General features: G+C 49.3%; 1 protein-coding gene across 5 annotated transcripts in view; it reads right to left on the reverse strand.

The window, feature by feature from the left end:
• Nucleotides 1–14,337, reverse strand: part of LOC112911851 (long-chain-fatty-acid--CoA ligase ACSBG2-like) — a 63,492-nt gene that overhangs the window by 11,302 nt on the left and 37,853 nt on the right. For all 5 annotated transcript variants that reach the window (XM_072721657.1, XM_025988539.2, XM_072721658.1 and 2 more), the window contains 5 exons: nt 11,474–11,562; nt 10,513–10,633; nt 7,828–7,911; nt 5,464–5,613; nt 689–865 (listed from right to left, as the gene is read on the reverse strand). In XM_072721657.1, the coding sequence (XP_072577758.1) occupies nt 689–865; nt 5,464–5,613; nt 7,828–7,911; nt 10,513–10,633; nt 11,474–11,562 (621 nt within the window). The remainder of the gene's footprint in view (nt 1–688; nt 866–5,463; nt 5,614–7,827; nt 7,912–10,512; nt 10,634–11,473; nt 11,563–14,337) is intronic.

Below are 14,337 nucleotides of genomic sequence, written 5' to 3' on the forward strand. Positions count from 1 at the left end.
TGCCTTTGGCCCAAGGCGCGGTCCTGGAGACCCGGGATCGAGTCCCACGTCGGGCTTCCTGAAAGGAGCCTGCTTCTCCCTCTGCCTGTGTCTCTGCCTCTCTCTGTGTGTATCTCTCGTGAATGAATAAATACAATCTTAAAAAAAAAAAAGATTTTATTTATTCATGAGAGAGACAGAGAAAGACAGAGAGAGAGAGGCAGAGACACAGGCAGAGGGAGAAGCAGGTTCCATGCAGGGAACCTGACGTGGGACTTGATCCTGGGTCCCCAGAATCACACCCCGGGCTGAAGGCAGCGCCAAACCACTGAGCCACCCAGGCTGCCCTATGTTCTCTTTTATAGCAAAAGGGACTTTGTAGATGTGGTTAAGAGCCTTGAGACGGGTTTGGGTTTTGGAGCTTTTTGGTGCTGGGAATGCTGACTTAAAAAAACAAAACAGAAAACTACACACACACACCCCTTCTGCTTTCAATACTAGTCACATCGTACTTTTGGGTTGTTCAGTGTACAATCCGTACAACCATACGCGGCAGCCCTGGCTTGGGTAAAGGTAAAAAACTAAAAGAACGAGGTCAGCTGTTTCCATTGCGCCTAAATGGAGCATAAGATGAGGATAGAGCAGGAACCCCTGAATCAGGGGCTTGACAAAACCATCCACTGACCCCCGGGGCTGCCCTCAGCCTTACCGTGAGAGCATCTGGCTGAGCAAAGTAGATGAAAGCCCCGATCTTCATGGGTATCCAGACATCCATCATCTGAGCTGCAACGTGGCTGAGAGGAAGGTAGCTGACCACCACCTCCTGCTTTTCTGCGGCATTAGACAGGCCGCAGTTCTTGGCCACTGCCCCAGCCGTCCAGGTGATCTGGAACACAAGCCGGGCGTATGGTCCAGGGGGCCCCGTCCTCACTGGGGGGGCCCTTCTGAATGCGGTTCTGTAAACACTTAGCAACACGCCCTCCTGTGTGCGGGCCCTGCCCCGTCACGCTCTACACACGCGAAGTCGCAACAGGCTGGGTGGGTAACTACGGTCCTTTATGTCTTACAGATGGGGCCAGCGAACGTGCCCGAGGCTGGGGCGAGCTAGGGAGCTGCTAGGGCAGCTTTGGGAGTTGAGCAGACCCTCCCTTGGGTCCAGCAACAGACCCTAGAATCAGAATGTGTGCGTGGAGAGTCAGGAATCTAAGGGAATCAGTAAGCTTCCTGGTGTCCAATCCCGTCTCCACTCGTTGGCTAGCTCGGTGACCCTGGGCTCTTTGCTCATCTGTAAAATGGGCACAGGGGCTTCTCGTGTCCAAGAAACAAAAAGGCCACGCAGAGCCCCATCACATAAACACCCAACCATTGGCACAAATAGTGCTTTTTTGCTTCATCCCCATCCCCTAGCAGATGCATAATTTTGCAGTCTGCATTTTTTTTTAGATTTTATTTATTTATTCATGAGAGACAGAGAGAGAGGCAGAGACACAGGCAGAGGGAGAAGCAGACTCCATGCAAGGAGCCCAACGCGGGACTCGATCCCGGGTCTCCAGGATCACGCCCCGGGCCGAAGGCAGGCGCCAAACCGCTGAGCCCCCCAGGGATCCCCAGCAGTCTGCATTTCTCACTGCGGTTGTGACTCTCTGGGAACCGTTACCTCGCTAACCCAGCCGCTTGGGCCTCCACACTGTTCCTCTAACCCACAAGGCATGGTCCTGCCGCGGGGCCTTTGCACTGGCTGTTCCTCTCCTCGGAATGCCCTTCCTCCAGCTTCCCCCACAACTGAGTCTCTCTCAAATGTTCCATCTCCACTTGGATGCCATGCCGCCTCGGAGAGGCTGTGTCACGCCTCCCAGACTGAAGTTTCCTGAGTCTCTAGGTCCCGTCGCCATAGCCCTGCGTGGCTTTACTTGCTCAGCCCCTGTCTGTCTTCCTGAGGGCCCTGATGGGTTCAGTGCCATGTCCCCGGCACACAGTGTGGACTTCACGTGTTTTCATTGAATGGTGGAGTCTGCAGAGCGCTGGCCCAGAGCGGGCCCTCAAGATCAGTCCCATGTCTCCCCCTGGGCCTCAGGATGGAGGGATTCTCCTTCTCTCTCCCCAGCCCGGTCGCTTACAGCCTGTGCTCCAAGCCTGTACTAGCAGCCACGTGTTGAGGGAAGGGGCTTAGCGTGTGCAGACCATGGTGCAGACCGTGGTGTCCACACTCCTGGTTTCAAGCCCCGGCTCGGGGACGTGGAGCAGGTCATTTCTCCTCTCTGAGCCTCAGTATCCCTATCTGTGAAAGGGGTCAATGACTCCTGACCTCCTGGTAAGGGCTTCAGTGAGGGGTTAACATGTGCCTCTCTCAGCATGGCACAAAGTACCCTGCCAACGGGAGAAACCTGTTTTTGTTTTTGAATATTTATTTATTTATTTATTCACGAGAGACACAGAGAGGGGCAGAGACACAGGCCGAGGGAGAAGCAGGCTCCACGCAGGGAGCCCAATGCAAGATCGATCCCAGGACCCCGGGATCACGACCAGATGCTTAACCGCTGAGCCGCCCGAGCAGGTATCCCAATGAGAGGAACTTTGAGCTGTTGATGTGCATTGCGACTGTTGGGCCAGCTTTGACTTCCTGAATAAAGAGGATGATGACTTAGGAAGTACTAGTAGCCGACACTGGGGCTCCCTGCGGGCCAGGCGTTCTGTGCTTCTGTGGTAGATGAAGGGCAGCCGCAGATCCCCTGCCGCACCGCCCGTCCGGAGCTGGAGTCTGTTTTCCTTTCCCTTCACAGAGCTCTTTTGACCAAGAGAATGGAGCAGGAGGGACACTGGGTAGCTTTGGACATGGAGCCTCCACCTTTGCCTCGGGGGTGCTTGCTCCAGAGGGGGCGGCAGCCACCACAGCCCCCTTGGGGAACCCCAGGCCACGTGAGACAGGTGAGTGCAACCCCTCCAGCCCAACCGGACACCAGCTGACACCAGTGGGGCAACAGAGCCTCCCTGCTGAGCCCTGCCTCTCAGTTCCAGGTCCAGAAGTCATACGGCGCTGGGCTTTTTAAGTCTGTGAGCTCCGGGCCAGTTTGTTACGCAGCATCAGTTACCGACACAGGACATGGAATCGTTCACTCTGTGAGGTTCTAGAAGCAATTCCTGTCTCCATCCTACAGATGGGGACACAGAGGCCCAGAGAAGATGAGCAGCTTGTCCCAGGTCATCCAGCTGGCCAGTGGAAGAACCAGGATTCAGACCCAGGCAGCCTCACTCCAGGGTGTGCACTTGTCTCCCTGATAGCAGGAGAATATCTCCTCACACCTGACGTCGCTAGGAGGAGAAACGCCGGCCAGGGTAGGGTGAGGGTCTAATTAGATGCCTTCCATTCATTTATTCGCTCACCCCATAGATGTGGATTGAATCCTCCTGGGCACCAGGCCCTGGAGACATGGCAGTGAACGGGAGAGACAACCCCTGTCCTCGAGGAGCTGATAAATAAGTGACTATATAATAGGTAATAATAGGTCAGCGTGAGAAAAACAGCCCAAGAGAGATTAGGAGCAAATGGAGTGGTTTATTTTCGTTTGCTGTTTTAAACATGGAAGCCTGGGAGGGCTTCGTGGAGGAGGTAACGCGGGGACAGGGACCTAAAGGAGGCGAAGCAACAAGCCATGCGTTCTCTCTGGCAGAGAGAACATGCAGAGGGAACAGCCAGTGCGAAGGCTAGTGTGTCTGGTAACTATTAATCTAGGCTGGGAGGAAACTTCATTTAACAGCGAGCAATCTTCCTGATGGACCCACCATTGCCGGCTGGGTGCACGTCCCGCCAGACACTTTTCTGATTTAAATTGTGCGCGTGTGCACACTGCTTGCTGTCACTTTTTAGTTTTCAACGAAAAGCACATTTTGCTCTGTTTATACCATTCTGCAAGTGGCTTTAAAATGTCTGCATCACATCGCCAGTTTTACGCATCAGCCACAGAGAGCTACAGTGTCTTTAAAAACGTTGCTGTGGGGGATCCCTGGGTGGCACAGCAGTTTGGCGCCTGCCTTTGGCCCGGGGCGTGATCCTGGAGACCTGGGATCAAATCCCACGTCAGGCTCCCTGCGTGGAGCCTGCTTCTCCCTCTGCCTGTGTCTCTGCCTCTCTGTCTCTCTCTGTGTGACTATCATGAATAAATAAATAAAATCTTTAAAAAAAAAAAAAAAAACGTTGCTGTGGAAGTGCACCCAGGTGGCTCAGTCGGTTAAGCATCCGACTCTTGGTTCCGGCTCAGGTCTCGATCTCAGGGTCGTGAGATCAAGCCCTGCATCGGGAGATTCTCTGGCTCCCTCTGCCCCTGCCCCCACTCTCTCAAATATAAAAAAAGAAAGTGTGCTGTGGGGCCAGTCTGCCTGCGTGGGTTCAGGCTCCACCACGTTGCTCTCTGGGTGAGCTGGGCCAAGTAATAGAACCTCTCTGGACTTCGGTTAACCCACCTGTAAAAGGAGCCTGATAGAATTGAGAGGGTCGCCGTGTGGCTCTGCTAACAGTAAAGGTCTCGCAACAGGTGCCTGGCATGTAGTAAGCTTGCGGCACAAGTGAACTGTGACTATCTTTCCTGCTCTTTTTTTTTTTCTTATTACAGCTTTATTGAAGTATAACTGACATACAGCAAACTGCACACATGTGAAGTGTGGAGTTCGATGCTCCCTGACATTTGTCTCCACCAGTGAAACCATCACCAGCATCAAGACTGAACATTTATTTTTATTTTTTTAAAAGATGTATTTATTTATTCATTCAGAGAGAGCGAGAGAGAGGCAGAGACACAGGCAGAGAGAGAAGCAGGCTCCATGCAGAGAGCCCGACGTGGGACTCGATCCCAGGACCCTGGGATCACGTCCTGAGCCCAAGGCAGATGCTCAACCACTGAGCCACCCAGGTGCCCCTCCTGTTACTCTTCTAGAACAGTGGTCTGAATTACTATCACTTGTGGACTCTGTCCAAACATATATGTGTGTCTTTCCCACACACGCAGCCTTTCTTGAGTAACCAAAACATCAACTTCTGCTTTACTTCCAAAACACAGAATGTACATTCTGCTCTTTTCATCTACGTATTTTATCATCAAACACTGTCCTCTGTCTGCTCTCTACAAATACTAACTCATCTAGTTTTCAAAACAGCCCAAGAGGCGGGGACTGTGGTACCACACCCATTTTACAGATGCGCAAACTGAGGCTTGGAGACGTTAGCTGTCTGGCCCAAGATCAAGAGCCAGGATTTGAACTCAGGTGTACTCTCAAGTCCTTGATCTCCGTCCTTGCACTATGGTGCCCTCTTGGAACTGTTCCCATGACTCTCCGTGCTTCACTGGTGACGGAGCCACCGTGTGCCAGACTCCCGAATGCCACCCCATCCCTGTGGGGCAAGAATAGCAAGACCCGGAAGGAGGGGCACTGGCCCAGATGCAGGGACTCGGTGCTGCGAGGTTCATCACCGTCAGCAGAGACAGCACTTACGTTGTCATGGCTAAGCATCACTCCCTTGGGATTGCCTAAGGTCCCAGAAGTATAGATGATTACAGCGCACTGATTGGCCCTCTGGCTGTCTATGATCTGGTCCAGCTGGGAATCGGGGATGCTATTGCCAAGTTCCATGAAATCATTCCACTGTGGAAAGAAAAGACAGGCAGAGAGGATGGGGACTTGGGGATGTGAGGGTGACCCTCAGCACACCAGGAGTGCCCCCCCACCCCTTGCCCTGCATCCAGTCACATCTTATACCATCAGCTTCTCTAAAGCATGATTCCCAGCAAGTGGGAAGGCTTAGGATCACCAGTCCTGGGACCTCTTACAAAAGCCCTGAAATGTTTGCTTCTCCTCCTCCACTTCCTGGCAGGCTATTGGGTCTGGACATGTGACCACAGCTGGTCCAATCACAGTGAAGGTCAGGGCTTTTGCTGGAAGTGCTGGGACAGGAATGAGTCATCTGGACATGAATGAGTCAAGATGTAGCCTCAGGAGCTGCCTAAGGTCACACAGCAAGTAAACAGGAACCAGAGTTCTAAACCAATATGGTCAGACTCCAGGGCCTGTGCTCCCCACTACCTTAAATAGGATGCTTCAAAAGGAACTGTTGGGTTATATGAGCTGAGTATCACACAGGACCTGCAAAAATTCACTGGGCCCCCAACGAGGCTCTGGATGAGGGCAATACAGCAAATTGAAGGTGGAGGGCACGCAGCATCCTGCAGTGCTGGAGCCAGGAGGATGCCAACTCCGTGACAGTCACAGCTGAGGGCATTTCTGGTGGTTTCAGCTAGAAGGGTGTCGCTGGCATCTAGTTAGTGGAGGCCAAGGGTGCTGCTTGGCATCCTACAGCGCACAGGATGGCCCCACAACAATTATCCACCCCCAAATGTCCATAGCAACAAGGTTGAGAAATCCCACTGTAAGTAGCGTTGATAACAAGGGCGGTTTTAAAAGGTATCCGGACTCCGGGTATTGTGGCTCTGATGGTCACTTTGAACCTCTAAAAAGTCTGTGATTCTAATCCGTTTTCTTCCTTAGTTACTCACCATCTTGGTCTTAATGATTAAGTATTTTCTGGAAGGTACAAAAGCTGGCTAGGGTTTTGGTTGGCCAGACTGGATCATTGGCCCCTCTTGTCCCACCTGCATGGAGGGTAAACCAAATACACTCCATGATATTGTGGGGCTTCTGCTTTGAGTCATGGGTTTGAGGGTCTCATCTCGTGGACGTTAAAAGAGCTTGCCCTGGCCCTTCCCAAGACTCCTGCCCTGACACCCCTGCTTGTACCGAAACATTTCCTGACTAGACCACCTTGAGGCAGAGTGTGTTTTCAAAAAAAGGACTATGACAGCATTTATGGTGTGACTGTTCAGTGGCCTTGCCCCTCCCTCAGTAAGAGGTGGTCTAGGTCCCCACCCTGGACCCCCATTCCCAGCAGAGCTTCCCATTGGCCTTTGATGGGCACAGTATGTCGGAAGTGATGGTGTGTGGCTTCCAAGAGTAGGTCATTAAAGGCAAGACACCTTCCACCTGCTGTTCTCTCTCTCTGTCTTTCTCTGTCTCTCTCTCTGTCTCTCTTTCTCAGAACATTTTCTGGAGAGATCTGAGCCAGGAGGAAGTCCAGAGATCCTGAGATCACCATGCTGGAGAGGCCATGAAGAGAGAGAGGGAGGAGCCCCAGCTGCAAGGTCAGGACCAGAGTGAGGTCTAGACACTAAGCCTCTAGTGCAAAATTTAAGGAGATGCAAACAACAGAACAAAAGGAAAAGAACCTTTGGCAATCAAGGTAAATAATATTTTAATGCAATATATTTTAAATTACTGACAACACACACACACAAGTCCACGATGAATGAAGTATCAAAAATTTAAATAAAGACAGGCTCCAGCAGGCTGCTGGTCCAAGCCATAGCGGAAATGCTCAACCCCGTGTTCATATTTGTACATATTAAACAAGGCTTCATGGTTTTAGTGAAACTATTATTGATGACATGGCACCCGTTAAAGCCAAAAGTAGACTTATAACAAATTCTGGTTTGGATATAAAGTAAATCTTCATGTCTAATGCTGTGGGTTTTCACACATCTAATTTTCAATGATGTAGTATTTTTTTTTTCAGTTGCCTTAATGTTCTGGAAAAAAAAAAGCCCTAATGATAAAATGATTGTTGTTGTCTTTAAGCCACCAATTTTGGGGGTGATTTGTCTCATAGCAATAAATAACCAGAACACACATCGTCCCATAAAGTGGGCCCTTCACGCCAGGAAGAGAAAAGAAGGCCCTATAAACCTTGTCTGCCTGCCTTGGGGGGCCTGCCTTCCCCTTGACTCAGTGGCTCCCTTCCACACTTACGGAGTACAGGTTATTATTGCTCTCCTTCACTGGCAGCTTGTACTGGATGATCGCTTTTAGGGTCTCCATCCTGCTCTGCGGAATCTGAAAGAAAGTTCCACGTGGGCCTTATGGTGCTGGAGAGACTAAGGGTGGAAGCCCCTTCTAAGCAATCTCCCACAGTGACGCCAGCCTCTTTTCTTCCCCTGCCCACCCCGTACAACATAGCTCTTGTCCCAATTGCTAAGACACAACCTGATTTTAGAGCCACGGGGTTCTTTGTGGTCAGTATCAGCCTCCAACCCTTAGGGACTGGTGAAGACGACAGCCTCCTGAGTCGTGCTACACATGCAGAGTTGTGGTTGTTGGTTGGTGAGCCTGCTGCTGTGCACTGTGTCCAGGATCCAGCTAGCCTCCTAGCTGGAGTTAGGCAACAAAAAGCCTCCGTGAAGACAACTGAAACCTGGACAAGTTCAGGACTTTCTACCTAAACCAAGGGCTCCAAGGCTCAGTTGACCACACCTGCGGGATTCTTGTATCCTATTGATGCTAAGGAAGGAATGTCTACAACATGGCTAGCCAATCCAGTGACAAAGTCACTTCCAACATCCAGCATGGTGGTTATAATTATAAAAAAGTCACCAGCATGGATTGAGAGAAAAGAAGACGGAAGCTCTGGTAACAGTTGGACAGGAGGTTTCCAGAGAGAGAGGGAACAGACATCCAGAAAGCCTGGAGCAGGTAATGGCTAGGGATGTTTGAGGAATATATAAAGTCTCAGATAGCTAGCATGAGGATGAAGAGAGACAATTAGGAGCGGAGACAGGAAAGGATGGTGAGGGCCAGATTGGCCACACCTTGGAGGCAGTGGTAAGGGGTCTTGGGTTTATTCTAAGGAGGCAGGGAAGATCTGGAGAGTTGGAGGGCTGTAAGCCATGGGTATTGCCTAGAATTAAAGATTGCCAAGTGAAACTGAACATCCAGTTTGGGAGGAGCATGTCAGAAGCCTGGCTTTGAATCTTGCATACGAAGGGTACGCAGTATTTTCTAATGGGGGAAAACCCGAATTGTAAGCCAGTATTTGGCACAAAGGACCCACTCTTCACCTACCACCCGTCCCACAGTTTGTTCTGCTATGAACAGAACAAACAGGGAATGACATGAGTATCAGGGACCATAGAGGCATCACTTAAGAAAGCAATTTCAGAAAACTCAAGGCTGGAGGGAGAAGACTGTTTTTCTCCCTGAACCAGGTCAGGAATTAGGCATCCAAGGAGGCTTGGTGGCAGAGAGTTCTATTTCACTGAGTCTGGCTGGATTTCATGAGTCTGGAAAATCTACCCTAATTTCAGAGATGTTAATAAAACATGGGAAAACATGACCAAAGATGATTGGGAGATACCGTTGGCGGCAAGACACATCTCAACTCCAGAGACATTAAAAAGCAGAGAAGTGTGTAACTCAGAAGCATGATATTGATACAACAGCCACAGGGCCCTTGGGCTGAGTGTAAATCTGGCTATCTAGGTTCACCCTCCTGAGGACTCCCGTCCCCATGGGATCCTCCTACCAAAAGCTGGGTCAGGAAACTGCAGCTCATTCAAACACTGGTAGTTGAAAAAAACTTTCTTTTTTTTAAGATTTTATTTATTTATCCATGAGAGACACAGAAAGAGAGAGGCAGAGACACAGGCAGAGGGAGGAGCAGGCTCCATGCAGGGAGCCCAACATGGGACTCAATCCCGGGCCTCCAGGATCAGGCCCTGGGCCGAAGGCGGTGCTAAACCACTGAGCCACCGGGGCTGCCCCTGAAAAAAACTTTCTACAACATCCATACAAAGATATTATGAAAAAAAGAAGAGTAAGGGGGAGCCAAATTTTGTATGTAAAGAAAAGTCACCACAAAGCAAAGGAAAATTGCCACCCAACATTCCAACTAAGGTTTGAAACATGACAAAGCAGACACAGCTGGAAAGGAAGAACACAAAGCAAACATACAAACACCGAGGGAAGAGAGAGCCACGCCAGAAAGAGGTGAAACAAAGTGGTGGAACTTTGGAAAGAAATGAGAGAGAAGCATTTCAGAAACGATGACAGTTACAAAAAAAAAAAAAAGACAATTACAAGGAGGTTATAAACCTCAAAATCATTACATTTCTGAAGGAAAATAAACAATGGGCTGTATATAAAATAATACATAAACACATTTTAAAAATAGAAGCTTAGGGGCGCCCGGGTGGCTCAGTCGGTTAAGCATCTGCTTTTGGCTCAGTCATGATCCCAGAATACCGGGATCGAGCCCCACATGGGGCTCCCTGTTTGACGGAGAGCCTGCTTCTCCCTCTGCCTCTGCTGCTCCCCCTGTGCTTGCCATCTCTCTCAAGACAAATAAATAAATAAATAAAATCTTTAAAAAATTAAAATAGAAGCTTACCTGCTGGGTGTGGAGCCTACTTAAAAAAATAAAAAATAAAAATAAAGGGCATTAAAAATAAAAACAGAAGTTTGGTTGGAAATGAAGTTAATACAAATTGGAAATTAGATCTCCCCCACTCCACCCTGCTCCCCCTGGTTATACCACAGTAGCCGTGGAGGTCACTTACTGAACCGGAGGACAGGGCCAGCCTTGCCACCCCACCAATCATTAGCATCCACCCATCCCCGTGGGTGACTGACTGGTTGGCAGTGTTTGGGTTTGGGCTTTACCGAAAGGATTTTCTGTAGCTGTAGGTCATTCTCAACCAGCAGGACGTTCACCTTGGCATTAGTAATGACGTATTGACAAGCGTCCGCAGAGTTGGTGGCATAAATACCAACACAGAGACCCCTGGGAAAAGAAAACACATGAGCGTGTGCATGTGTGCACACACCCACACCTTAAGGTGGGAACGTCCTGGGAGGTGCGGGGAGGGGAAAGCTCTTTAGACAAGTTCTGAGTTTGCAGCCTTGGTCCCAGCTTCCCCCCCCTCCCCCGTCCACAACTTAACTATGATGAAAACAACAACAATAAGGGTGAGGAAACCAACAAGTCCTATGATGTCGTTGTGATGGCGGATCACCAAGCCCTGGCAGCACCCCATTAAAAGATCAGGAGCCTTGGGGCAGTGAAGTCACTTGTTTGAGTTCCCAAGACAATAGATGCTAGAGGTGGGATTTGCCCCACCTGCTCCCTTCATCCTACTGCCTTTTGTTCCTGCCTTTAACCATCCTGTTTTTTAAATTTGCATTTCCCTGATGGCTGATGATGTCCAGCACCTCTTCAAGTGCTTTTTGGCTATTTCCCTTTGTGAACTTTCTGCTCAAGTCTTTTGCTTATTTAAAATCATTTTGTCAAAAAAAAAAATCATTTTGTCTTTTTTTTCCCCTTTAAAGATTTTTTTAAAGTAATCTCTGCACCCAACGTGGGGCTCAAACTCATGACTCCGAGATCAAGAATGACATGCTCTCCCACCAGCCAGCCAGCCGCCTCTCCTTTTGTCTTTTTATCAGTTATAGGAGCGCCTTGAGACCTAAGATGCCAGTCCTTTGTCAGATTGGCGTGTCTGTCTTGCCGCCCAACCTGGGGTTGCACCTGAAACTCCTGGTCCCGTCTCAGAGCCCGCCCAGGGCTCCTAGGCCAGAGTAGCAGCTCGCCCACATTCGGAGTCATCCAGGCCCACAGTCTTACCCTGCTAGGATGGCACCAAGAGAAGCAATTAACCACTCAACGGAGTTAAACCCCAGGATGCCAACTCCGTGGAAACGCTGCAGGCCCAGCTGGGAAGGCAAAAGCAAACAAACAGAAAAGAGAAACACAAAGACGTTTTGTTTCTGGGTGGGATCTGCTCACTAGGATGTGTGAAAGCAGACTCCAAAACCCATGAGGTCACGTTGGGAAAAGCCAGGGTTGAACCTAAAATCCGGAGTGTGATATTTTTGTCACTGTTGGGAGGCTGGTTTGCTTCCCTCTGCGTAATGCACCATTTATGTATTCTTGTTTGTATGTATTTTATTTATTTTTATTTTTATTAATTTATTTGAGAGACAGTGAGCAAGGGAGGGAGAGCATGAGTGAGGGGGGGAGAGGGAGAAGCAGACTCCCCACTGAGCAGGGAGCTGGAGGCGGGGCTCGATCCCAAGACCCCTGGGATCATGACCTGAGCTGAAGGCAGACACTTAACTGACTGAGTCACCCCAGGCGCCCCTGTATTTTGTTTTTATTGTGGTTAAATATATTTAGCAACTTTTGGTGCACAGCTCAGTGGCATGAAGCACACTCACACTGTTGTGCAATCATCACCACCATCTGTCTCCAGATCTTTCCATCTCCCCAAACTTCTGTCCCCATGAAGCACTGACCCCCCGCCCCCTATCCCCCCCCCCCCGGCTCCCACCACCTCCTCTCTGTCCCTGTGGATGGGACCCCTGTGGGGACCTCCTGGGAGTGGGGTCATGCAGGAGGTGTCCTTCTGGGTCTGGGTCCCCTCCCTGAGCCCAGTGTCCTCAGAGCCCATCCATGCTGTGGCAGGTGTCAGGATGTCCTTCCATTGTTAGACTGAATAATAATGATTTTTTGTGTGGATGGACCACACTGTGTCTTATCTTTTCATCCACCAATGGACACTTGGTCGCCTCCACATTTTGGCTACTGTTAACAATGCTGCTGTGAACATTGTGTACACATATCTATTTGAGTCCTTGCTTTGAATTCTTCTGGGAATTGTTGGGTCATATGGTGATTCCACGTTCAATCTTTTGAGGAACTGCCACAGTGTCCTCCATAATGGCTGCACCATTCTGCATTTCCACCAGCGATGCACAAGGGTTCTGGTTTCTCCATGTCCTCACTGACACTTGTTATTATTTTTTGAAGATAGTGGTCATCTTAATAGGCGTGAGTTTATTTTTATTTGTAATAATGAAAGTGCTCCAAGGCTGGCAGTGACCCACTGTTCTTGGGGAAAATGTAAGCATTTGGAAGGCATGTGCCTGCCAATGCTCCAGAACGTGATACCTAGTGTTTCTGCTTAGTAAAAAACGGGCAGTCTTCCTTGCAGGTCGACGGTCTCTATCAATATGTAGACAAACCAAGTAATTACTGTTTGGATCCCTGAGGATTAGGGGAGTAGGGATCTTTGAATCCCCAGATCTAAGGACATAGCCAGAGAGGATCAGCTTTCAGGAGAGGTGAATTAATCACAGCACTGTGGTGGAGCAGCCACGCAGAAAGTCCTAAGAGACAGTTATCATCTCCTGGTGAAGACACATGGGTGTCAGAGGGGAGAGGAGAGAGGAACTCAGATCTGGGTCAAAATGTGATAGCATTTCCTATAAATCAAAACCACTGGGCATTCCCTTTTACAATAAAGTTCCCTATCATATTCATAATCTATTGCTGCATAACACATCACCACAAACTTAGCAGCTTAAAACAACACGCGTTTATTATCTCAGTTTCCATAGGTCAGGAGTCTGGGGACAGCTTAACTGGGTCCTCTGCTTAGGATCTCCTGAAGCTGCAATTAAGGTATCAGCAGGGACTGTTGTCTCTGAAGCTCGAGACTCTTCTCCCACACTTGCAGTCCGTTCACAGTATTCATTTCTCTGTGGTTAAATGGCTGAGGTCCTGTTTGCTTCCTGGCTGTCAGCTAGGTCTAGAGGCGGTCTGTTGTCCCCTGTCACATGGCCCTGTCCACAACATGGCAATTTGCTTCCTCAAAGCCAACAGAAGACTCTTTCTTTTAATGGTTTTCCTGATCAGGTCAGGCCCACCAGAGCATTTGCTGTTTGGATGAACTCAAAGTCAGCTGATCAGGGAACTTAACTCCACCTGCAAAATCTCTTCACCTTTGCCACCACGGGAGGAAAATTCCATCGCAGTAACCCACCAGTCCTGCCCATACTCAAGGGGAGGAGCCTGTCTATGCAGTGTGAATATGCCAGGGGTTGGGAATCTTGAGGGTCATTGTAGAATTTGGCCTAACGTGCCTATCAAAGTAGCCAATATGAACATTATAAAACCATGTTGGCAGGATCCCTGGATGGCTCAGCGGTTTAGCATCTGCCTTCATCCCAGGGCATGATCCTGGGGACCCGGGATCGAGTCCCACATCAGGCTCCCTGCATGGAGCCTGCTTCTCCCTCTGCCTGTGTCTCTGCTTCTCTGTTTCTCTCTGGTCTCTCATGAATAAATAAATCTTCTTTAAAAAAAAAAAAAAGCCTTGTTGGCAAGAATGATAGGTAAGCAGAGTCTCTCACCCTGAGCGGACATATAGTAGCACTGTCTCTGTAATAATTCATTGTACAAAGAAGGTTCTCTGTGGCTCCATATATGGTAGCAAAGCCTGAGAACACAGTCAATGCCCATCAATAGGGGGCTGATTGTGCCAATATTGTTAAATACAAATTTGCAGTTGCTGGAAAGCATATGGATTTTTAAAAATATTTTTTTTAGTGAATCAGTGTCTCAGTATGTCACTGCTGAGATTAGGTTATGGAAGCTATGGGAAGATAGAGTTCCCATCTTGTTCACACTCTTTTTTGGGATCACTC

The sequence above is a fragment of the Vulpes vulpes genome, chromosome 9 (assembly GCF_048418805.1).
Source record: "Vulpes vulpes isolate BD-2025 chromosome 9, VulVul3, whole genome shotgun sequence".
In the NCBI taxonomy this organism is placed as follows: Eukaryota; Metazoa; Chordata; class Mammalia; order Carnivora; family Canidae; genus Vulpes; species Vulpes vulpes.